The sequence below is a fragment of the Hemicordylus capensis genome, chromosome 3, assembly GCF_027244095.1.
Source record: "Hemicordylus capensis ecotype Gifberg chromosome 3, rHemCap1.1.pri, whole genome shotgun sequence".
Taxonomy (NCBI): Eukaryota; Metazoa; Chordata; class Lepidosauria; order Squamata; family Cordylidae; genus Hemicordylus; species Hemicordylus capensis.
In genome coordinates this window covers 81,369,005-81,395,604 of record NC_069659.1, presented here as the reverse complement: position 1 = coordinate 81,395,604, position 26,600 = coordinate 81,369,005, and the positions used below count along the sequence as shown (strand labels likewise).

At 40.5% G+C, this 26,600-nt stretch overlaps 1 protein-coding gene across 3 annotated transcripts in view; it reads right to left on the bottom strand.

Moving 5' to 3' along the window:
- The window catches only part of NCAM2 (neural cell adhesion molecule 2), a 380,393-nt gene that overhangs the window by 153,151 nt on the left and 200,642 nt on the right, over positions 1-26,600 (bottom strand). For all 3 annotated transcript variants that reach the window (XM_053305113.1, XM_053305114.1, XM_053305112.1), the window contains exons 6-8: positions 25,247-25,364; positions 21,584-21,744; positions 17,012-17,157 (exon numbers count right to left, since the gene is read on the bottom strand). In XM_053305113.1, coding sequence (XP_053161088.1) covers positions 17,012-17,157; positions 21,584-21,744; positions 25,247-25,364 — 425 coding nt within the window. The remainder of the gene's footprint in view (positions 1-17,011; positions 17,158-21,583; positions 21,745-25,246; positions 25,365-26,600) is intronic.

The window sequence follows — 26,600 nt, the reverse complement described above, 5'->3', positions numbered from 1 at the left end:
ATGTAATCTCTCTCTCTCTCTCTCTCTCTCTCTGATTGCAGTTCCAGGTCATATACCAGTAATGTACCAGGGTATTATATGCACAGCATCTGCAGCACAGTAAAATCTAGATCAACTGCTATAAAACTGTCTAACAAATTTGCTGCTCAAATTTACAGCTGGGCTGCATTGCTATATACTGTACTACTATATCTTGTTTGTTGGTGAGTTGCCTAGAAAACAATTGTTATGGGACAGCCAATAAGTTAATATTATATTTATCTGATTTCCAGACTGTCTTGAAAGGTCCTTAGGATATTGTGCAAAAGTGATCATTGCCTTTTCTGCTCTGCATCTCCTTGACAAAAATGCATACATTATTTACTTAGAGACAAATGAACTTATCAGATCCCAGTACATAGGCAAGATGATAAATTTGTGCTCTTGTACAGCTACTTGGGATCTTTATACAAAACAAAAAGCTTGAGTTGCCAATGCAGCTTGTATAATTGGGCAGTAGGAAAGAAGTGATGTCTTAACTTTATATAATTGAGATCAGAGTTGAATTCAATTATAAACCAAACAGCATTTTCAAACAGCAAAACAGAGTTTCTTTCTTATGTGTCATACCTTAACAGAGCTCTAATACTTAAAACACCTAGTTAATTGCTGTTAGACTGCATAATCAAGTACATCTATTGAAATCTTTGTTTGCAATATTGTTGTTTAAGGAGTTAGATTTAATTAGCTAAAATTTCAAGGTATGTTTCAATACCTACTTACTCAATAATACTTTAATAAAACTAGTAAAACATTCTGAGCCCTTTCTCATGATATGTGAGAAGGGCTTGAGGGTAGGTAGTGGGGAAGGCTTTGGAAACTTACCTTCCCCACAGATCATCGCCTAGTCCTTGCTGGTTGGGCAGATTGACCACCCAAACAATTGCTGGCTGCCCCTGGCAGCCTGGAAGATCGGGGCCTAGGACGTGTCATCCCGGCACCTGGAAATCCCACAATGCACTGTCCAAGTGAAGCGTGCATTGTGGGGATTCCCCCGGTGCCAGCTGTGAGCCCCGTAGTCTCCCAGCACTGGCTTAAAGCTGCTGGCGCTGACAGATGACTAGAAGAACTGGGCTACGGGGGCGCTCACTCCTTAACTCCATTTAAGTGGTGGCCTCATCAGGCAGGTTTGCTGCTGATCAGCCAAGACCAGTCTTACGATCAGCCAGGCCCAGACTTGGCTTCCTTAGCTCAGTTTTAACTACCATAAGAACACTGGCTACCTGCTGCAATGTGTTACTTTTTCCACAATAATATACAGGAAAGGACAATGAGATTGGTGGACATTTTTTGTAAAAAACAACAACCCAAAAACAACATTTGGGGGTGAAACCAAGAGCAGAGGAGATCCTGAGGGACAGAAACTAACTTTCTGAAGGGTTTTAACCAAAATTTTGACACTGCTGAGGAAAAAAGAAAAGAACCCATTCCAGTAGAGGAGTTTGGCTGCTTTTTCTAGTTTTTGTTGGCTCCTTATTTATAATGAGGTCCTAGGCTGGAATTACTTTTAATTTTGTTTATAGGCAATAATAGTCTACTGCATAGTTTTGTAACTAACTGATCAGTGTCTTCCCTTGATAACATTTGCAGTATTTTTTTTGCAGCAAATTAGATAAAATCGTACAGCTGCCAGATTGTCCGTTTTGACTTGGATTTGACATAATGTGCAATGTGAGAACAGCTGCAAGCCGTAACAACTATTTTGTGCTTGGATTACAATAGCTTTAGTAAGCTTTCCCTCTTTTTTTATAAATAGGCATGAGGTAGATTCTGCAGGCATATTATGTAATCCAAGGACAACAACAGAATATTTTATAAGCAACTCAAATTCAGAATATACAGTGTTTTACATACTCCCAAGTAAATGTCTGAATGTTTTTTTTAAAATCCCCATAAAGTGACTATGTAGTTTTTTCTAGCATAGATTGATTTTGCTTGTCACTGTTGATAGGCAAGATGCATTTCTCAAAGACAATATCCATCTTTTAGTAACATGATCACTTGGATTTTTTTCTAAATAATGCCATGTGTCACCAGGCATAATGACAGGAAATAAACCTCCAGTATGTATAATACTGCCATTTCTCAAATGTATGATATATGCCACAATGCAGGTTTCCTTGGCGATATTTAAAACCCATTCTGTTCAAAAGGGCAATATCCACAATTTTCAGTCATCACAGAATGCAGTAATTGCTATAAGTATAGATGGTAGGAGAGCCAAAGCAAGATGATGTCTGAAATGTATAGTTTTTCACTGCTACTATTAGTTCAGCTGCTGTTTAGTTCAGAAGTTTAGGCAGAAGGAAGCTAGTCTTGAGATTCAGGTAAATGGTCTACTCATATTTTCAGGACTAGAAGTAATTTATTTCAAAATAATCCATAAACATGATTAAACAACACTAGCTTTGAAATCCATGGCATGTATTCATTTGCAAGTAATATAATGTGTGCTATGTGGTTGGTGAACTAGCATCTGCCGGAGGGAAACAAAATCAGTACAGACACTTACAAGTCAGTCAATGTCAGACACAAGGCAGATCAACTCTGCACAGTAAGCTAGTTCCTCAAGAACAGAAAAGCAATGTAGATAAAAAGTGCTATCTGAATTGAAGGCATAATGAAAAATCCAGAAGTTGAAATAGATGGCCAAGATTTCCTAGGCTGAAAAGCTACCTTTGATGAGCAAGGGCTGTTATTCACAACAGCCACCAATGTGGAGAAGCTGATGGAAGCTCCCTTCTGGGTTACAGATGCAACATTCACAACATTCCCCACATTCTTCAGGTAAATGTATTCTATCCATGCACCTGTTGGGAACAGCAGAAAATTCCAGAGTATTGCCATGTGTATATGACTTATTGTCTACTGATTCAGAATCATGTTACACTAGAGCTTTGCATTTGATTGATTGTTTGCTTTAATTGAACTCTTTGAATGGAATATACAAGTGCAGTTTATTTTTCAGTTTCATACAGGAATAAATCATTGCAACATGCTACAGTTTCCTTAATGGCTGGCTTTTTTTTTTTTTGCTTTGCCTCAGGGGGAGAAATTATTTGTAGTAACTCATTTAACAGCTGAACAATGTTTAAGCTGCAAAAACTGATCCTGAAGTAAAGATATTTTGTTGCTTTGGCTTCCTGTCCATCTGTAGACACAGCAGCTAATTTTAAAGATTCCAAAGTGGAAATGACACTTCGTATGTACTGAGAATTACCTGATAATTATCATTACATACAGGTATAATAAGTAAGTTCTTGAGAACATCAGACACAATTTAAGAAATGGTAGCAATATGAGACATGATTAATCACTTCTTTATGCTTGTGTTTTCATGCAAGATTTTGGTTGATTATATAAAGAGGTGACACAGGGCATTGTACATACCAAAACTAATACTACTTCTTCTGTTCTTGAAAGAGTCGACATTGGTGTGCCTGTAGTTATAGGAAGGTAAAAAGGAGAAATAATGAAGTCAAAATATACTTTAATTGGCTGTCATAAATCACCTTGAACAAGCTAGAGACCACTGATGAATTTTTCAGTTTCTAACAAACAATAAATAAAGTAGCACTAGTAATCGTACAGGAACAGAATAGAAGATCTTGATAAATGGTGAATAGTTGTTAGTTTGACATTATATATTCTATGTAAGGATATCTACAAGATTGTACACCATTACATGCCTGCTTCTGAAACACCAGGAGTGATGACTCATCTACCACAACAGATGTGTAAAACAATCTAGAGAATGAGGAAGACAATGGTCGTTCAGATATAACATGATACAGAGGTTGGCAAACCTGTGGTTTCAATTTTAAACTGTAAATTGTACTGCAGACATTCATCAAACCATGACCTGCCAACTTCCAGTTCCAGGAGAGGGGAACCTCTTCCTTCTAGAGGGGCCCTATCCCAGCAAACTCCACAGCCAGACTGTAAGCAAAGCGACCCAATGTCAGTGGAGTGGCCACAATTGGCCATGATCTCAAAGGGGGCATGCCGAGCATAATCGTGCATTTTTGGAGCACTCTGCTTGCCCTTGGCATGGAAAGGGCATTTAAATCCCCCAACTTTCCATGGTAAAAGATAGAGCAGAAGTGCCCCAAACTCATTCCCTGTGTGAAGACTTGCATGCATCAAAAGGAGATTTTGGATGCTCCATATGTCAGATCCTGGCCATGTGCACAGATGGGGGGGGCACCCTGGTTGCATGGAATGATCTTTAAACCCATTCAAAATCCCTGGTTTGGTCTGGTGTTGTGCAGATCTGTTGTGCAGATTTGTAGATCTGCTGGTGTGGGGATTCGCAGGCGAGGGGAGCCCTGATTTATAGCAAACCCGGGAGAGCAGGGTTGCCATTTCAGGCACAAACAAGGGTGCACATGTCCACATGGGTGGATGGGTTGGCAGGGGGCAAGCTTTGACAGCAACTTGGTGGCAGTTGTCAAGACAGGGAGAGCATTCGCCGGGGTACCCTTCCTCCATAGAGCAACACTGGCTTGATATAGAGCCCCAATGGCCTGACACTCTCTTATTACAAAGTAATAAGGTGAGGATTTAAGGGAAGAACTATCAGTCCTCAGCTGCTAGAAACTCACTCAAGAAACCCAAACAAAGCAGGAATCATCACTGAAAATTATAACGTGGTTGGTCACTGTGTGAAACTAGTCCAGGATACTGGACTGGATGGGCTGGATCCAGCAGGGCTATTCTTATGTTCTTATGCAAAATGGAAACATTCCTACAGGTTTCCATAAGGACTACCAGATAATCACAGGCAATATTAGGGACACAACTACTACCACAGACATCCTGAATATAGCAGACGAAACTATTTTTAAAGGTTCAATTGATCATGTTATTACTTACAGTTGCTATAATCATGAAACAGTATATGCTTATTCAACATATCCTTTTAATATACACAAAACAAAAACAAAGAGAATGAATAGTAGATAACAATATAATGTTATTTAAAGTACAAAGTATATTTCCTATATTTACATTGCTTTTATGCCTCAAGTACTTGAGACTTTTATGCATTATTACCAAATTAAGCAACTACAGCACATAGATACTTAATGAATGTTTATATGCATGAGTTGCTCTTGCTCAATTACTATCCTGATATTTTTAGTCACTAATCAGTATATTCATCTTGTAACACTTTTGAACATGTATAGAAATTACCACTTCCAATTATCTAAAATGGTGTCTAATGTAGCCCCAGCCATTCTAAAAACCAGTTACCAATGTACTTGAAACTGCATTTTTAAAACATCATGGGATTAAAAAAGCAATGGGGCCAATTTTGGACTTCCAGAATGGATATTCCTGCTAATTACATTGTTGCTGCCCTGTAATTAGCTGAGCTGATACATTAGCTGATACATACAGGTATGTAACTTGGGTTATCCAGAGATGGGGAGGCAGGCGACATCTCTGGGGTAGCCATTCCGGTGGTGGTGGGGAATCAATATAGATCTGGTACTGGTAGGTCATCAGGCCATAAGAGGGGAAGGGAATTTGGAATTTTAATTGCTGTTTCCCCTTCCAGCAGGCTTACCACCTCTTTGACCAGTGCCTACAATCCAGAGAACTGCACCTTATTACTTTGTAATGCCAGGTCAGTTCAAAAGATCATGGATGAAGGAACCAACCTGGTGTGCATTACGGAGATCTGGTCAGGAGAAGCTAGTGGCCCAGTTTGGTCCCAGCTCCATCCAGTGGATTACTCTGTGGTGGAGCAAGTGAGAGGATGTGGGTGGGAAGGTGGGGTGGCTGTGGTTTAGAAGAATACTATTACCCTTACCAGGATCGCTGTCATGGAATTGGCCTATATTGAATGTACGCACCTAAGTCTAGGTACCAATGATAGATTGGGACTTTTGTTGGTGTACTACTCAACCCTCTGCCCAACTGAGTCTCTAAGTGTTTTGATTGTTTTTAATGTTGTTTTTGAATATTGTTTTTAAAATTTTAAATTGTTGTGTTTTAAATCTCTTGTGTTTGTTTTTAACTAATGTTTTAATGTTGTTTTTATCTTGTCGTAAACTGCCCAGATACGTAAGTTTTGGGCAGTATAAAAATATGTAAAATAACTGAGCTCATGGACCTGGTTGCAGAGTTGGCATTGGAGTGGCCCAGGTTGTTGTTGGTGGGGGACTTCAATTTCTATTTCGGACTGGGTTGTCAAGAGTGACTCAGGAGTTCATAGCAGCCATGATGACTATGGGCCTATCCCAAGTGGTTTCTCGACCAACACATGATGCTGGTGACACACTCGATTTGGTTTTTTTACTTTGATCAGGGTGGTATGCCATGGGTGGGGACTCCTGTCATCTCCCCACTGTCATGGAAGGCTCACCATCTGGTTAAGGTAGGACTTACAACCACAACCCACCTCTGCACAGGTGAAGGACCCATTAGGCTGGTCTGCCCAAGAAGGTTATGGGATCCAATAGGATTCCAAGAAGACTTGGAAGGGTTTCAAGTTGTCTCTGCTAGCGATTCTGTCGATGTTCTGCTAAAAATATGGAATAATCAACTCACTAGAGCGGTAGACACAATCACTCCTAAGCATCCCCTCCAATCTGCTTTAAAGTCAGCCCTTTGGTACTCAGAATAACTATAAGAGCTGAAACGGCAAGGTTGATGCCTAGAGTGCAAGTGGAGAAAGATTCGACACGAATCCGACAGATTGCAACGCAGTGTACATTTGAAGACCTATGCTCTGGCAGTGCGGGTGGCAAAAGTTATTTCCAGCCTTCATTGTTTCCACAAACCCATATCTAGCTGAGTCATCTAGGGTTGTGAGGGCATGCCCCATTCACCTTAAATTTGAAATTGAAACTTGCTTTGATGTCTTTATTGACTTATTTACATATAAAATCTCTTATATTTGTGGAGAGTTCATTGTAGAGAGAGATGTCCAGCAATTCCTCTTGTAGAAACGAACTGGATCACTTTCAGTTTGTTCCTTCTACAGAAGTGGACAAACTGCTTCTGACTGTGCGTCCCATGACCTGTTCTCTTGTCCCTTGCCCAACTTGGCTTATTGCATCTGGTAGTCACATTATTAGAAATGGTCTGGTAAATATTATAAATGCTTCTCTGAGGGAGGACAAGATGCCTCCTTGTCTCAGGGATTCTCTTATTAGACCTTATTTTAAGAAATCTGCATTGGAACCCTCAGAGCTGGTTAATTACAGACCTGTTTCTGATCTTCCTTGGTTGGGTAAGGTGATTGAGCAAGTGTTCGCCTCTCAACTCTAAGCAATTTTGGATGACACAGATCATCAAGTCCCATTCCGAACTGGCTTTTGGTTGGGCTATGGGGTTGATACTGCCTTGGTCGGCCTGATGGATGATCTTCAATTGGCTATCAACAGAGGCAGTGTGACTCTGCTAATCCTTTTGGATCTCTCAGCGGCTTTTGATACCATAGAACATGGCATCCTGCTGGATCGCCTGCAGAGGCGTAATTCGCCACGGATTTGGGGGATATGGTCTGTGGCTTCCTAACTCTGGGGGAACTCCAAATGTTCTGGGGGGCCTCCTCAGAGCCCCACCACTGCCCTGCACTCACCATGCCACTTTAACTTTAAAGTTAAATCTTTGTTTTTACTTTTAGCAGAAGGCAGGGATGGTACTGGAGACGAGGCGTCCCCATCCTGCCACACAGTAGTGGTTGCGGGGGGAGATTTTAAAAAGATTTAACTTGCCCAAGCCCTCAAGCGAGGGGACTCTGAAGTCCTCCATGTCCAGGCTCCAAAATTACCTCGGTCCACCCCTGATCACCTGTGAGGAATGGGTGTGAGGGGCACTCTTTTGCAGTGGTTAAACTCATACCTTTCAGGCAGATTTCAGAAGGAGTTACTTGAAGACTATTGCTTTACAAAGCGAGAGCTTTTGTATGATGTCCCTCAGGGGTCCATTTTGTCTCCAATGCTTTTTAACATCTACATGAAACTTCTGGGAGGGATCATCAGGGCATTTGGTGCAGGGTGTTATCAGCATGCTGATGACACCCAAATCTACTTCTCCATGTCAGCTTCATCAGGCAATGGCATAACTTTCCTAAATGCCTGCCTTGAGGCAGTAATGGGCTGGATGATGGATAACAAACTGAGACTGAATCAAAACAAGATGGAAGTGCTCACTTTAGGAAGTTGCAGTTTGGGAAATGGGATAGATCTGCCTTTGCTGGATGGGATTACACTCCCCTGTCTGGGGTTACACGCCCCCAGAAGGAACAGGTTCACAGTTTGTAAGTACTTCTGGACCCAACCCTCTCCCTGATACCTCATGTCGAGGCGGTGGCCAGGAGTGCTTTTTATCACCTTCAACTGGTTTGCCAACTGCGCCCTTTCCTGGCCTGAATTAAGAACGTTTACAGCAGATGTGTAAATATATTATCTTTTGTCAGCCAATTGGATTGTGTATGCTGCATCACCTGTTGGAAGTCATGATGGCAAAAAATTTAATGTTAAAATACAATTGGATAATTATGTGCAATAAATATATTGTATCTGTATTGTTAGTTTATTATTGTGTTTCTGAAGTCTTTTTTTATTATTTTAATGGTCTTCTGAGGAGTGAGAGGGCTCTGGAACTATGACTTGAATGCAGGTTTTGGCAAGGAAGGAATTTAGTAGTATTCCTATCTGAGATTAGCACTTATATTACTGCTTGGCATATTTAACCAGAAAGGAAGTCTTACTGTATAGCTTAGTTTTATGGGTGATCTGAGAACCACTGATTAAAAAATGTAAAAAAGTTTTTTAAAAAATCAAGTCATTGCCTGATTTGCTTGAAATTAAATACACAGAGTCCTGTCATCCTCTACTACCTGATTTTTCCCCTCTTTAAATAGGAAGCTATCTATTTAATAGATAGATAGCTTTTATATCTAGATATCTATCTAATAGATAGATAGCTTTTTCCCATGCAGATGTACTTGTGCAAAAGCACTGGGAGAGAAAAACCAAAAAAAAAAAAATCCGAAAGAATAACTCAAAACTGTGCATTGGCACACACTCACTCCTTGCCTACCTGAGCACAGGTGAATGCACCCATAGGAGGCAGGGCCCCCACATGCTCTGCAGATGTATTGGCCAGAAATGGGTGGCATGGATAAGAAGAAGTCTGCCATATGAGCAAGCTGAGGTTTGAAAAACTACAACCATAATAAAAAAGCTCAACCATAATAAAAAGCAGCAATGTGAACAGCCCATATTTACTCAAATTTATCCTTCATCCAATGGCAGCTCCGTGTAAAATTGTGTGTATTAGGCCTGTGTAAAGCTTTGCTGAAGCTGAATATTCTGTACAACCTCCCTTGGTACCATACAGAGGTTACCATTCCCACTGTACAGTGCTGTGCCTTGCCAAGTACCAGTGGGGCTTCGTTAAGGGAGATTGAGCTTTCAAGCCCTGGCACACAAAGACTCCTGGAAAGCACTAACTCCACAGAGTTTTATGGGGAAAGCACTGGAAAGGAATAGTTGGTGAGAAGAGAAACAGCTCTCATATTGTTCTCACACTGAAGGCTTTTACCCAAGGTGGCCCCTGGTACCCCCTGAAAAATAGTGAAGATCACTGCTTTAGAATAATCAAACAGACTTTAGTTGATAGCTCTCCCTACCAGACATCCATGACTAAGCACACATGCTTACTGAGCCCCTTCTTACATATCTTCTAACCCATTCACAGCACATAAACTCATGTTGGGACTGATTTACTCCTGTGCCACTTCATCAGCAGCCTGCAGTAAGCAGCCCCACTTACTTCAGAAACCTGTACCACCAACCCTTTGCCCAGGAATCCTAATGGCATCATGTTATATAGACGGGCCTTCAAAAAGCCTATGAGACACTGAACATTAATTTTGGCACCTAGGTCCTCATATACTCCTCATGCTCCCAGGCTAAGATACACTCCCTTTTCTTTTCTTTTTTGGTTGATGTTCTTGCATGCCAATTTGAATTAGTTTTTTCTCCAATTCCAGTTAACCGGAACAAACAATTTCTTCCTATTAAATTACGGATAATAGGGCAGGATTTGTGGCATGGACATAGGTCATAATTCTATTATCTTACTTACTACAGTGTGATGAGGTATTATACAACCTATCCTCTGTTGGTTTTAATGAGGATGGGGAGAGGAATATAGATTGCCCATATAACACAAAGTGGTACATTAGAGTCCAGTGTTCTAAATTAAGGTCTCTGTACACTATTAATCTTTCCACATTTGACATATTAGTCATAACCTTACAGTTATTTACACAGTGCAGCAACCAGAGACTTACTGAATTTGAAGATGAAAAACCTAGCAAGGTCATTTATTTGAACATACTAACAGTCTTTTAAAATAATTATTGGTTCCTTCCAAGTAGTATTTGATCTCTTTTTAGAAGAATGCCCCTCCCAAGGCCTCGTGCTGTAGGGAGGGCGATTTGTCATAGCCCCAAAGGACTTTGATTGGCCAAGGTCTGGGTAGGGGGTGGGGTTAAAGCAACTGCTCAAGCAGCTCCCTGCCCCAAACTTTATTTATTTATTTATTTATTATTTATTTAACACATTTCTATACTGCCCTAACCCAAGGTCTCAGGGCGGTTCACAACAACAAATACTAAAAACAATTTAAAAGAAATACTAAACAATCAAAAGTTTAAAAATTTAAAAGCTAAAAAGTTAAAAAGCTAAAAAGTTAAAAAGCTTGGGTAAAAAGATGAGTCTTTAAATCCCTTTTAAAAGCCACTAGAGATGGAGAGACTCTTATTCTCACGGGAAGTGAGTTCCAAAGTCTCGGGGTGACAACAGAGAAGGCCCGTCCCTGGGTGGCCACCAAACGACATGAAGGTAGCCACAGACGAGCCTCCCCTGATGAACGTAGTGGATGATGGGGATCATACAGAAGAAGACGCTCTCTTAAGTACCATGGGCCTAAGCTGTTTAGGGCTTTATAGGTTATAACCAGCACTTTGTATTTTGCCCGGAAACCTATCGGCAGCCAGTGCAACTCCTTTAATATAGGAGTAATATGGTCTCATCGAGATGACCCGGAGACCAACCTGGCTGCCGCATTTTGTACTAATTGTAGTTTCCAGACTACGTACAAAGGCATAGAGCGCATTGCAGTAATCAAGTCTGGAGGTTACCAGCAAGTGTACTACTGTTTTGAGATCATGAGCTTCAAGAAACGGACGCAGCTGGCATATCAACCGAAGCTGATAGAAAGCGCTTCAGGCCACTGCCTCAACCTGGGAAACCAGGGAGAGGTGTGGATCCAGAAGCACTCCCAGACTGCGTACCTGTTCCTTCTGAGGAAGTGTGACCCCATCTAGAACAGGTAGATCAATATCGCTTCCCGAGTGACGACCGCGCACAATAAGTACCTCCGTCTTGTCTGGATTCAGTCTCAGTTTGTTATCCTTCATCCATCCCATTACTGCTTCCAAGCAGGCATTCAGGGAGGATGATGTTGACATGGTGATGATGTTGACATGGAGAAATAGATTTGGGTGTCATCAGCATACTGATAACACCCAGCACCAAATCTCCGGATGATCTCTCCCAACGGTTTCATGTAGATATTAAAGAGCATTGGAGACAATATGGAGCCCTGAGGGACTCCATATAAAAGCTCAGATTTTGAAGAGCAGCAGTCTCCAAGCGACACCATCTGGAATCTGCCAGAAAGGTAGGAGCGGAACCACTGCAAAGCAGTGCCTCCCACCCCCAACACTCTCAGAGGTTCCAGAAGGAACGTCTGGTTTCAGCTTTTAACAAGGGAGGAGTGTGCTCAGGTAGCTCCTCCACTTTTCAAGCGGTCATCGGCATCGGCGACAGGGCAAAAGGCCTTAGAGTGGACAGGCCCGCAGTTGGCATGGAGGCAGCTCGGCGGCAGCGCAGTGACGATTGGCTGGTTGGGAGAGCGGTGGCAGGACTGGCAGCATGTCAGTGCTCCGGTTTGGGGCTTCGGCCCTGTCATTGGGCCAGGAAAGCCCAATTGGGAAGTACTGGGGGGAAGCACTGGGGACACGTGGGCCTGAAGGCCTGAAGGGGCGTTGGAGTGTGGTCTCCTGGCCAGGCTGGCCTAACCAGGTTTGACAGGGGTAAGCAGCAAGGTGGCCAAATTTGCAGATGATACCAAACTCTTCCAGGTAGTGAAATCCAAAACGGATTGTGAGGAGCTCCAAAAGGATCTCTCCAGACTGGGTGAGTGGGCAACAAAGTAGCAAATGCAGTTCAATATTAGCAAGTGTAAGGTGATGCACATTGGGATGAAAAACACCAACCAAGTATATGCTGATGGGAGCTGAGCTGTCAGTGACTGACCAGGAGAGGGATCTTGGGGTCGTGGTGGACAGCTCGTTGAAAGTGTCGACTCAATGTGCGGCACCTGTGAAAAGGGCCAATTTCATGCTAGGGATCATTAGGAAGGGGTCTGAAAATAAAACGGCTAATATTATAATGCCCTTATACAAAACTATGGTGCAACCACACTTGGAGTACTGCGTACAATTCTGGTGACCACATCTTTAAAAGGACATTGTAGAACTGGAAAAGGTACAGAAGAGGACAACCAAGATGATCAGGGTCCTAGAGTACCTTTCTTATGAGGCAAGACTACAACACCTGGGGCTTTTTAGTTTAGAAAAAAGATGACTGTGGGGAGACATGATAGAAGTCTATAAAATCATGCATGGTGTGGAGAAAGTGGAGAGGGAGAAATTATTTTCCCTCTCACACAACACTAGAACCAAGGGTCACTCCACAAAATTGATTGCCAGGAGGTCTAGGACCAACCAATGGAAGTACTTTTTCACACAATGAGTGATCCACTTGTGGAACTCTCTGCCACCGGATGTGGTGACAGCCAACAACCTGGATGGCTTTAAGAGGGGTTTGGATGACTTCATGGAGGAGAGGTCTATCAATGGCTACCAGTCAGAGGGCTGTGGGCCACCTCCAGCCTCAAAGGCAGGATGCCTCTGAGTACCAGTTGCACAGGAGTAATGACAGGAGAGAGGGCACGCCCTCAACTCCTGCCTGTGGCTTCCAACGGCATCTGCTGGGCCACTGTGCAAAACAGGATTTTGACTAGATTTTGACTGTTTTGACTAGATGGGCCTTGGGCCTGATCCAGCTGGGCTGTTCTTATGTTCTTAAGCTAGGCTAACCTCCCTGGGTGGCAGGAACAGTGCAGGCTGGGTGGTAAGTGAAGAGGGATGTAAGATAGATGAGCATCCTTGGACAGTTAAAAGGGTGGATTGGTCAATCGCTCCCTTGTGGCTTTTGCAGCCCAGGGATGATGATTTGCCATGAAACCTGCTTCAGGACTTCACAAATCCTAGGGCTGAACGGTCCAGGGTGTGTGAAGAGCTAGAAGTTGTTCAGGTCCCTTTGGGGGTTGACTATGAAGGGAAAGGAGCAGGTTTTTACCTGCTTCTTTCCAGAGTCAGGGTGTGTCACCCACGCAAGGCGACACAGACTATGAAGTCTGAACCCAGCCTTTTTAGGCCCACACTGTTTTGTGGGGTGGAGTGTATACCCTCCTTCAGTCCTCTAATTTGAATTAATCTGGTTAATAAAGCTGTGGCCCTTTATACCCACTATACTGTGGTTCATGTCTTTCTTTTGGGCCAACAATTGATTTAAGACATTTTTAAAAGAAAACAAAGAAACATGGAGATCTGCCCCTGACCTGCACTACATCTCATATCTTTTAAAGTAAGTTGAGAACCATGAACATATTCCTACACCTTTTTCTAGATTAAATATACTTGGTTCCTTCAACTGTAAACTTATACAATTATCTTTTAGACCATTTGTCATCTTTCATAACAGCAGGAATGAACTATGATCTTCACTCAGAAACTATATTAAGCAGAAAAGCCAAGGGGGAAGGATGATAAATTCCAAGAAGTATAGTAAATAAATTACCTGAAGGGGAGAACTACATAACTTCAGCTATCCTACATCACCCTTGACTATGGCCACTGTGGTTGGGAATAATAGGAGTTGCCTAAAAACAGCTGGAGAGCTGAGATTGTACAGCCCTCCTGCAGAGAGTCAGGAGAACCATACTGGTTATAAAAAGGTATGCTGTAATGTTATAAAAGGTCAAGGACGACAACTAACTAACTAACTAACTAACTAACTAACTAACTCTCTCTCTCTCTCTCTCTCTCTCACACACACACACACACACACACACACACACACACACACACACACACACACACACACACTATTTCCCTGAATACAAGAACTTAGATTTTAAGATGAGACCCTTTAAAAACAGAGGTTAAATACATGTTATACCTATATTTACCCAGAGGAAGAGGACTCGGAGTTTAAGACGACTCCCTGATTTCTAACATCAAAGAACTTGTGGGGGGGATCTAGTCTTGTTCAGGTAAATACTGTGTGTGTGTGTGTGTGTGTGTGTGTGTGTGTGTGTGTGAGAGAGAGAGAGAGAGAGAGAGAGAGAGAGAGAGAGAGAGTGTGTGTGTGTGCGCGTGAGAGAGAGAGAGAGAGAGAGAGAGAGAGAGAGAGAGAGAACACATGTGTGTGTACACACAGAAACAGTATCGGCCATGGCCAAAAACACATTACATAGCTGTAACTGAGGAGACAGATCTTCCGCAAATAACTGTATGGTCTGGTAACTGTTAATTGTCTGTTAATAATTGTTTTTAAAATGGTAACTTAATTATCAGAATTGTCATGGACCCTCTTGTAGGACACTTTCAGCTACTTATGGCTCACTTGCAATTCGTATTTGATCTAATAAAAATCTGTTTTCATATTGTACATTCAAACTCTATTCACCATCAGGTGAAATTGTTTCACAAGGTGAAGACAATCAAAATACAGTACACAATTTCTGTATTTATACCCCACTTTGTTCAACACTAGGTTCTGAAGATGGATTACAATATAGAACTGTCAATAAAATCCTACAAACTCATAAAGCAAAGTTTAAAAATCTTTTAAAGTTCTAAAAATCAGATTCAAAGTTCTAAAATCAGATTTATACATCAACACACTAAATAAGTAGTAAAAATAAAACAATGAGAGCTGTAGGATATGGCGGCTAGCAGGTAGGGAAAGAAAAGGTGGGGTTTAGTTCTATGAAGATCTAGACAGAACTGTAAAGCCTTGAACACTTTCTCAAACTTGCCAGTGTGTATTTCCCAGACTCCCCTTTCTACGGTGTCAGAAACTTTAGACTGTTTCAATATTATATTTATGGTCTCTTGCAATTATGTTTTATTCCAACTCCAGTGTACATTCTGACAGGAGATGTAATGAGACATCCACATTATATGAAATATTTTGCATAAGTTCCTAGTGCCATCTACTGACAATCTGTGAAAAAGCCATGAAAAGGCAGCTTCTTTTCTTTTCAGCTTCTTTTCCCTTCTTAAGAGGGATAAGAGGGAAGCCTCTTACCCACGGATTCATTATCTGCGTATTCATGTATCCACAGTCAGGTAAAAGACACTCAGCCTCAGCAAACAAGGTGTGTGTGTGTGGGGGGGGGGGCACCGACTTCATGTATCCACGTGTTGGAGGGGGCCAGAAATCACCATGGAGGTCATTTCCAGTTGCCGTTTTGTTTCTCGGAGCCACAAAATGGCTCCCGTTTAAAAGACAAAACAAAAACCCGGCATTCCAGGGGCATGGTGCAACACAGGTTAGGAACAGCAAAGCATAATAAGGAGCTCCCCCCCTGGATCCCCCCCCAAATATGGCCAAAAATTGGCATTTCCTTGCATTTCCCTGGCAACCTGGAACCTTATCCCCCTCACTGAAATAATGCCTCTATATTCCCAGTTTCCGTATCCGCAGTATAACCACAGAACAGAAATACACACACACAAACACACACCAAAATTGAGGTCCCCTTGTACTGATTTGTTCTAACTTGGAAAAGATGGGTTTTTTCATGGTTTGTCAGCAGATAGTGCCAAGCACCTATGTGACTCACTTCAATGTTATGGACATCTTGTAATGAATTGGTTTTTTTGCAATAAATCATTGTCTGGAAAATCTCTATATTTAGGTAGGATACAAGCCAGCTTTTAATTAAATTGAAATCCTAGATTCTCAATAATTTGTTGGATGACGGAATACTGTAGCCTCTTCAGACGTTATGAACACTACAGGCGCTCACGCTTATAAGGAAAAAGCAGTGAGGAAGTTCTGTTGTCAGTCACGCTGTCACTCACTCCTTTGTACCTAATGAATATACTAAGGCACCATCTTTCTGAAGTGGGTGGCACCACAAGTGTGTTCAAGGATGATTCCATGAGCAGCAACCTCAGTTGATCAAGGTTGCAGCTCTTGAAATTGCTGTTCAAAACACTTATGGAATGTTTGTTGGGTGCAAAGGGGTGAGTGACAGTTGGGTGGTGGAACTTCTCACTGCTTGTGTAAGCATGAGTGCCCATAGCACCAATAATGTCTGAAGAGGACTTGTGTTGCAAACTAATACTTAATACCCTCAAACATCAAGACAGAATTTCAGTACAGAATAAAACTGTATGTTTGTTTCACCATTATCTCTTCAAAAGTTGGGACAGAAATTCACAAAATGCTTACTATGGAGAAGTTTCATAGCTTTCAAAGGACCACTTCTCCTTGCCATTCACTTTCTGGACTGCAACCAGAGGGACCAAAATAAGGACATACTTTTGAGAATATAACTTTAACTCTAACATGACTCTGACATGTTTAACTCTGACATGACATTCCTCTCAATTTGTCTTCTCATCTGGATTTTCCAGGAGATTAACACTACCATACAAATTCCTTGTAAACAAAACTATGCCCTTTAGTCAAAGTAATCTCTAACACTCTTCTCCACTTTCATTTCACTTATAAGGAGATATATCTGTCTATTCAATCTAATTCAGATCCGCAGAGAAAGAGAAGATTGATTGATTTACCTTGTCACCTTCAGAAAATGTTATTCCATCAATGGCTCTTTTCCAAGTAATTTCAGGGGCAGGTTCTCCTTCTGCTTCACATATGAGTGTTGCTTGACCATTTTCAGAGGTGGTTTCATTTCTCAGCTGTATTATTTGAGGCTGTACTGTTAGAAATGTAAATTATATTACTCATTCTTGAACTGAAGATGTATGAAGGACACTGTCTATTTGGTCATATGTTTGGTTCTGAACAAATACGTATTTATTAGGATTTGGCCAAATGTTTGCCTGTAAAAAATTTCCAACATTATTCTTTAGTGCATGATACATTTTACCTATATGGGCCACAACGGGAACAACAGAAGGACCAAATTCTTGACCCAGCAAAGGCCAAGCTTTTCCTCCTCTCTTATATTACAGATTGCAACTATTTGTATCCTACAATGTTTACATTTCATCATCTTTTACTTTCTTCCTGAGCAGCAATTTCTACAAACTGGTTTCAGGGAAGTGGATTCAGAAAGTCTCAGTAGAAATGTAAATAACATTTAATTCATAAACTTCTAAACTGTTGAAATAATAATAATACATTTTAATCATCTGTCTCTCCACCACAACCATGCCGAAAAGACGGGAGTTCTCACAGAGGAATTTTCAGTTCTTGTGAGAGGCAAAGAGCTGTGGCTTCTTCCCTGTCTCCATGGCAACAGAGACAAGCAGCAAAGTACTTCCTTTTGGCAGTGTCCAAGCTGCTTGTTGGCAAGTGTCTCCCATCACTTTGCTACCTTTTAAAACATTAAATTCTTTTTTTTTTAATCTGCAAGACTGATCTTAATAGTTCAGTGTTTAGCATTGTACACAGCTAGGTTCTGGTGATTGTTGCCACTGCTGCCAAAAGACCACTGAGCCCCAGCACACTATGCACAGCATAGTGCACAGGAACTATGAGTTCCTTTAGGAAACAGCTCCATGTACAAATGTACAAAACCTTCCTATTTTATGTTTGCCTTCTTTAGCACTGTATTACACATTCACAATGTCTACAGGTGACAGATTTATTTATGACATTCCCACTGCAGGGAGCCAGCTAGCAAGACAAAGCAGTCACCATGGCCACTGCATACTGGACTACATTTCCCAGAATTCTTATATGTCAGTTGCCAGAAATTCCCTCTCAAAGTCAATATATTTTAAAAAGGTTTTCTATGGTATTTTCCTTTGGTCCCTCAGCCAACATGTTTTCCATTGCCCTCTCCCACAAAAAAAAAAAAAAAGAGCAATTCCTCAAGCTAAATTTTTGTCCCCTTGAAGTTAGTCAGAGGAGCAAGGATTGGTGACTAGTGGACAAGTACAGTACCGTGACAGCAAGGTTATTGTTGCACCATTCTAGTCTGTCTCTCTGTCTTTTTCCTTATTGCACATGACCCACCTTATTCCCTACCATTGAAAAAGAACTTCATTTAATCACTTGGCTAAGGATCACTTTACATGTTATATAGGCTAATCCCTCCAAGACCAAGTTGCTCTTCTTCAGTTTGCAATCTGGCCAATTACTGTGTGAGAGATTATCTCTTGATGGGGTTGCACTTCCCTTGAGAGAGACGGTTCGTGACCTGGTTGTCCTTCTGGACTCATGGCTCCTGCTTGAACAGCAGGTGGAGGCCATGGCCAGGGGTGCCTTTGCCAGCTTTGGTTGGCTCGCCTGTTACGGCCTTTCCTCGACTGGCAGGCCCTGGCAACAGTAACTCATGCCTTTGTTACCTCTCGTTTGGATTACTGTAATGCGCTCTACCTAGGGTTGCCTTTGCAAATGATTTGGAAGTTTCAGCTAGTCCAGAATGCAACAGCCCACCTCCTCCTGGGTGGCCATAGATTTGATACTGTTACACCTATTTTATGATCACTGCATTAGTTGCCTATTTGCTTCTGGGTCCAATTTAAAGCACTGGTTCTCATCTACAAAACCCTTATGGGCTTGGCACCTGTATATCTCCAGGATCACTTCTCTTAGCCGATTGAATCCCGTCCGTTAAAGTCTTCTTAGTTGCCCTCCTTAGTGTCCTGGACCCTGGTATAATGCCGTAGAAGGGCCATCTATGTGGCCACCCCTCTTCTTTGGAACACCTTCCACCCCAGATTCATTCCTACCTAATTCCCCCTCCCCTTAAATGAGGTTAACAGGGCGAACGACCCATTAACCTCATTTTTTTGCTTGTGTTCCACTGCGGCGGGTGGCGACATATGAGTAGACTTGCGACCGGGGGGCTGCAGCCAGCCTCCTGGCCTCTGGGGTTTCTATGTCCCGCATGCTTGCTGCCCAGGGCTTCGAGGCTGCTAAGCCCGCTCTCCCCGCAAAAGCTCTTTTCACAGACTGTGAGAAGAGCCCCCCAAACTGGATAGGGAGGAAAATGCTTCAAGCCTTGGATTCACTTCCATCTCCCATGTGCTTTATTTGAAGGCAGGGGGACCCATAGACTCTGAACACCGTCTTTATAGGTATATCAGGCAAGTATATGTTTAGTAAACATGCAGTTGTTCCAAACAATAGTTTGGTCCTGAACAAGGTGCAAAGAGATTCCAGGTTATATGTGAATATGACAAATATTTATTATGTTACTTATCATAACACAAGTTCTTTGTAAGGTGGAGAAATAAGGAAAAACACATTATAGTCTTATTTTAGCAAAGCAAATGTTTTAGTTCTGTTTTTGTTTTTAGTAAGTGTTACTACTTATGAATCTCTACAACTGCTATTTGAAGTTATAGTCTTACTTTTTTTTCTTAACACAGATAAGGCTTGGTGGGATGGGGGGCGGGAGCAAAATATGCAAGGATGTGTGATTACCCACTCCCTGGAATATTTTGCCTTTTTGAAAATCTTAGCTTTACTTCTGTAAAGTAAAATGGGTGAATGTATGAAACAGGTGCTGGACTAGATGGGCCTTGGACCTGATCCAGCAGGGATATTCTTATGTTTTTCCTTGCAATTTCTCAATTTAAAACAACAAAAACCCAGGTAACAAATTCCCAATTTGCCTTGAAGTTGATCTTGTGTGAATTCTGGTGACAATTTGAATGTATGTGGTATTTGACACCCCAGGAAGAGCAGCAATCTCCGTATATGACTTTGAGTTTGAGTTAACTTTATGGGTAATTTTAACATAAAGCATGGATCATGATATAAATATTAGGCCTCTGCAAATTTGGATACAAAAATTCAGATTTTATCCAAAATTTCACAAAATTGGTTAAAATTGGTAAAATCCAAACCCAATTTTAAAAAAATCAGATTGGAAAAATTGGAAAAATTACAAAATATAAAAATTAATTTTAGAATTTCAGAATTAGCAAAATTGAATAGGATTTTTCCCCATAGAGGCGAATGGGGTAATTGGGGGGAAACACTAAAAATCACCAGTTGGTTTTAAAGCCTTGAAACCTGCCACAAAGGGGAGGGGCTGTATGAAGATGAAGAAAACTGTATGAAATACGAAGAGAATTGGCTAATCCCAGATATTTTGTGATGGTTTTTTTTTTTTTTGTAAAAGATGGCTAAAAATGATGAAATCTAGCTTTTCAAGCCAGAAGTTTACAAAAACTTCTGGAACTGAATTTCCGCCTTGTACCATAATTCCACCAGCATATGGAGGAATATACACCTTGCCTTCATGAAAAGGGGTAACAGCAATCCCCTTTTGCTCCCCCTTTTGTATCTCCTGAATGGATCTGCATACAGTTATGAAATCTGGCACATGTGAAGTCCACATTGGTAGGATCGGTAAGTCCTGATTTAGGGGGATTTGTGTGTGTGTGTATGTGCTAAAAATAGAATAAAGGGTTAAAACTAGCTTCTTTCAAGCCAGAGAAAGTTCTCAATCTGAAACCCTCCCTACAACAATCATTCCATCAACATGCGGAGGAAAAAGGACATTCCTCTGATTTTATAATAATTTTGGTCTTCCCCGTAGCAGAAGCACACAGTCAGTAAAAGTGAAAGTACTTTGAATGTTTTTGTGGTAAGAAACAATTTATCACTTTCCCTTCTAGCCATTAAGGTGTCAAGTCCTTTTAAACCCTTTTAAAAGGTCTGCCTGTTTCTGCAATGGAGAAAGTGTGTGTGTGTGTGTGTGTGTGTGTGTGTACATAAAGTTCTGGCCATTTTTAGCCATTTTAAACAAATATTTCAACTGACAATTGAAATTCTTTTTCAATGAGAAAAACTGACAATCCATCTCAAATTCACTACAGCAGGCTCTGACATCCTTCCCTCATATTTGTGGCAGGTTTGGAGACTCTAGGACCAACTAGTGATTTTTGGTGATGCCCCCCGTCCCCAATTTCCATATTGAACAGTATGGGGAAATTTCAATTTTAAGTTGTAATTTGGATTCGAATTCTGAACCTAATCTAATATTCAATATTGCCAGAGCCCACTGAATCTGAATCTGATATTGTCAAATTCGGATCAGATAAAACCAGAATTTTCTGAACATGCACAGGCTTAATAAATATTAACTATTCAAATACATCTCACAAAACCTGTGATTTAAAAAACAGATTAATATGTTATATATATCAAACAGTACTTACCAAAAACTTGGAGGAATGTCTGATTTGTCATCTTTCCTGCTTTATTTCTTGCTTCACAGTTATAAGGACCAGCATCAATATTTCTGACATCTCGGATGGTCAGTTCTGTATTGCTTCCTCTTAATGTATATTTGTCATTTTCCTCAATACGTTTGCCTTTTCTAAATAATAATAATAATACACAGATAATCACAAAGCATACTTCGTATTCTGCAAGTTATCTGAAATCATTATGTGGTTTGTAAATGCCATGCGTTATCAGGGAACATGACTAGTCAACAAAACCACACAGTTTGTAGCTCACTGGAAAATATGCAGCATTAGTTTTTGTTACTTTTGCAAGGGACAAAATTTGATAGGTTTCACAACAATTTTGGATATGAAATACAATACAAATTAATCTGGCGTGTATTAGATGTAGTAATTAGCTTCAAATAAATCAGTTTTCAAACTGGTTCAGTGACATGGAGAGGACAACGCAGGAATCTTACAAAAGAGAAGAATAGGTCCTTATTGGCTCTCCACCAGTGCATGCAGCTTCCTGCTGTGATGGCGCTGGCCCAAGAATCCATGTATGGCGCCAGCACACACATGGCGTCCGTGCATGCAAGGGTGCCATTTGTGTGGTCAGCAAGACCATGGTGGGGCTACCAGCCAGCTTCTTTAAGAAATCAGTCATCACTGCTTTAAAAGAACAACATAATCACCTTCCATGTCTGATTTCTAATGTCCACATTTGTAGAAGGTAAATGTTCAGGTTGAGTTTTCTGAAGCATAGCACAATCTGAACTATTTGCACTGATGGGATAATTCAGGTTTTAATGAACTGTAATTTTAAATGCCTCATTTCTTTACATGCTTGTGAGCACTTTACATGCTTGTGAGATAATTGTGAGGCTTCTGGAGAAAACAGCAGCATAATGTTAGCTAGGAAATAATGCCTATATGAGAGGCAATTACTGACGTCAATAAAAGTAAAACCTGATCACTGACTGCATTTGTTACAGTTTTGCAGAAAATTGTCAAGTATATTTATCTCATACTCAGAAGGCTTTATCAAGGGCAGCAGCTCATTTCGTTTTACAAGAAAAAAATAAGTAAAATAGAATACCTTGCTCAAACAAGCTCAGCCAAAAGAGCAAATATAGATATTAGGATCTGTGTTCTTGCAGTGCGAGGAGATTAAAATATTCGAATCTGAGAACTGGAGGAAATTATGTCTGGTCTTAGAACACTCACACACATTCACAAATCAAAAAATATATCAGAGTTCCTGGGAAAATGCACAAGGTTGATTCCAAAGGTCTCCTCGTTCTAGAACAAGGATTCTGTCTACTGGAGTAAGGCAACACTTGGACACAGTCTGTCTTAATTTGTGATGTCTAAAGGTGTCTCATGTAAATTAAATGTTTTTCTTTGGGAAGATATTTCACTATGTGATTCATCAACACTAGAACTCAACAAAATCAACAGTTGCACTGGAAGTTGAGAGATCCATATTTAGTTTACGTTTTCATACCTATATGGTTTAACCAACTTTCCTTACCAAGAATTCATGATCATTAAATGCCTGTTTTACATTTATTACTGTGTATTTTATGAATGTATAAGTGAGAAAGTAACAGAATATATTAAATCTAAAACCCCCCTTTTCTTTTTCTGGAGAAACTAACATATCATTATTTGTACTCACTTGCCCAAATTGTATTGCTTTAAATTGAATTTGATTCACAGAATAGATAAAGAAAAGCTTTAACCTGATGGCTGATCTGCATAAGAGTTTCTCTGTATCATACATGTTTGTTGACATTTTAGATTTCTCTCATATTTTTGAATTTTCTATAGTATGTAGGTTTATATTGTTAGAAAAGTAATCAAACAGTTGTTTCTAGATCCAAGACCGATATTGTCAAACATTAAACTGTAACATAAAAAAATACATCATGGAGATCATTTTAATGGGATTTCCCCCCAGTCATATGCTTTGGATTGCACCTTCCTCAGTATCACACAATTGTGGATGAAATGAACACTGTTAACGAAGGTGGCAGTTTGAAGTAGGCTAAGGGTACTGGAAATTGCAGCAGAAACATCTATACATGTGTGTATACTTACACAAACACTTGTAAGACTGAGACTATTGAGTTTTGGTCTTATTTATTTATTTATTTAAACATTTTTATACCGCCCAAAACTTATGTCTCTTAAGCCTATGGATCTAGAATTAGATCCCTCTTCCATCTAATATCCTTGGATTAGGTGGTTTTTCTGTATTTCCAAGTTAGACAGATACAGATGTCAGAATTAAAATATTTTGCAACAGGTTGTTCAAGCTTCTTTCTTGCAATTACTGACTTGTGGTTTTTAAATTGTGCACGAAGGCCTGCTTATATTTTTTCAAAATGCTGAACAATACAAACACTTGGATTCTACAGCATAATAAGGTAATTCACACGACCTAAGCTTTGGGGCTGGGGAGGGAGTGTGAAGGCAGGATCATTCCTACCTTCCCCCAGATTATCCTCTTCCTCTTCTTGGCTGCGCCACTCTTGCACTCACATGAGTGGTGCTGCCGAGAGAAGCGCGGAGATGGGGAAATGCAGGTTAGCCTCCAAAAAGCCCTCAATGCACCACACTCGGGGGGATATTCCCACAAGTCAGATACTCTAGGTGCCCGGCTCTGTGGCTGCTTAGGATGCTTGCAGCCCAAACAGACACATGTCCGGGTAGCAAAGTAGAAATGCACTCTCACGTTCTTCTGCCTCAGTAACAGCATGGGGGAAAACATTTGGCTACCTGGCAGGGCAATGTCGGGATTGGCCTGTATCTCAGCACTCCATATGAGCAGCCTCAACTGGGTAGGGGTGTGCAAGTCCGGGTAGGGCTGCTCATGTGAACAGCTTCATATTCTGATATGATCAGAATTGAGGATGGGTGGTTCTATTTTACATCGCACAAGAAAACTCCATAGATTAGGAGACTGAAAGACAGGCAGCTTGTTTATAACTTGAAAATGTGTGGTGTGTTATCTACCAAGGAATACCTCTCTTTACTATTCAGGTAATAGTTCAGAAATGCTGAATGGAAATACCACAAAATGGATACATTTATCTTTGTTGACATTCTTCCTGTATTGTTTTGTTTTCCTCCCCAAGGAGAGGCTTGTAGACAATCACATAAATATGATATTCCTTCTAGAGAAGAAGCTTTCTAAGTTAATTTGTTCTTTTGCACTATTGCTCTTTGTGTGTGTGTGTATACACACTGTCATACACACTGTGTGCTAGGGGCTGTATCATTAAAACTTATCCATAGCTAAGTTAGAATGAAGTCATGTTTCCCTAGTTCTCTAATAACCATTTAGCACTACTCAAACATAGTTCAAATATAAACACAGTACTTCACATTTTCTCAACTTGGCTTTTTTGCATTTACACCATTCGTTCAGTATTTGAAATTTACTATGGTCACAGACAGACTCCATAGGAGTTCGATAATTTTACAAGATAATGTTTGGAAAGATGTCCATTAGGAATAAAGTCAATCAAACTTAAGACTGCTTAAATAGTCCTCCTTATACTTCCATCATCACTCATGCTGAATAATAGTCATGTCTTTTGTATTTTAAATGTGTCTGCTGCATAGATTTGAATGTAAACTTACCTATACCAGCCGATTTCAGGTTCAGGAGAACCAGTGGCTCTACAGAATAAAGTAATTGTCTCTCCTCGGTCTGCTGTGGCATTAAATGACTTCTGGAGCAATGTAATCACTGGAGGAACTAGATAATATATAAAAATTACACAAGGTTAGATAACTGAAAATGCTAAGGTTTTTACCGCTGCCTAACAAAAAAAACAAGCTTCAATAATTTCATATGCAAACACGTGAGGAGGTTCGGGAGTGGTTAATGTACAGGTGAAACTCGGAAAATTAGAATATCGTGCAAAAGTCCATTAATTTCAGTAATGCAAATTAAAAGGTGAAACTGATATATGAGACAGACGCATTACATGCAAAGTGAGATAAGTCAAGCCTTAATTTGTTATAATTGTGATGATCATGGCGTACAGCTCATGAAAACCACAAATCCACAATCCCAGAAAATTAGAATATTACATGGAACCAAGAAGACAAGGATTGTAGAATAGAACAATATCGGACCTCTGAAAAGTATAAGCATGCATATGTATTCAGTACTTGTTTTGGGCCCCTTTTGCAGCAATTACTGCCTCAATGTGGCGTGGCATGGATGCTATCAGCCTGTGGCACTGATGAGGTGTTATGGAAGACCAGGATGCTTCATTAGCGGCCTTCAGCAATTCTGCATTGTTTGGTCTCATGTCTCTCATCCTTCTCTTGGCAATGCCCCATAGATTCTCTATGGGGTCAGGTCAGGCAAGTTTGCTGGCCAATCAAGCACAGTGCACTGTATACTTTTCAGAGGTCCGATATTGTTCTATTCTACAATCCTTGTCTTCTTGGTTCCATGTAATATTCTAATTTTCTGGGATTGTGGATTTGGGGTTTTCATGAGCTGTACGCCATGATCATCACAATTATAACAAATTAAGGCTTGACTTATCTCGCTTTGCATGTAAAGCGTCTGTCTCATATATCAGTTTCACCTTTTAATTTGCATGACTGAAATTAATGGACTTTTGCACGATATTCTAATTTTCCGAGTTTCACCTGTATTAATGAAAGGTAAGTTATTCACTCTTCTGGGGGAGAAATCCTGATAAATTTCATGTCATTGACACCACAAGTAAAACCAAAGGTCACATTGATAAAACTTATTTTGCTTTCAAAGAAAAACTTATTTTGCTTTTGATTAGAAAATAATATAAATTGAAATGTAAAAATTAAAAACTTTACAAAATAAGTTTCAATTTAAAGTTTAAAAGCATCTTATCAATTTTGACAAGCCCAAACACCTATAGACATTCTCCTTAACATCTACATAAGAACAGGCCTGTTGGATCAAGCACAAGGCCTATCTGGTCTAGCAACCTGT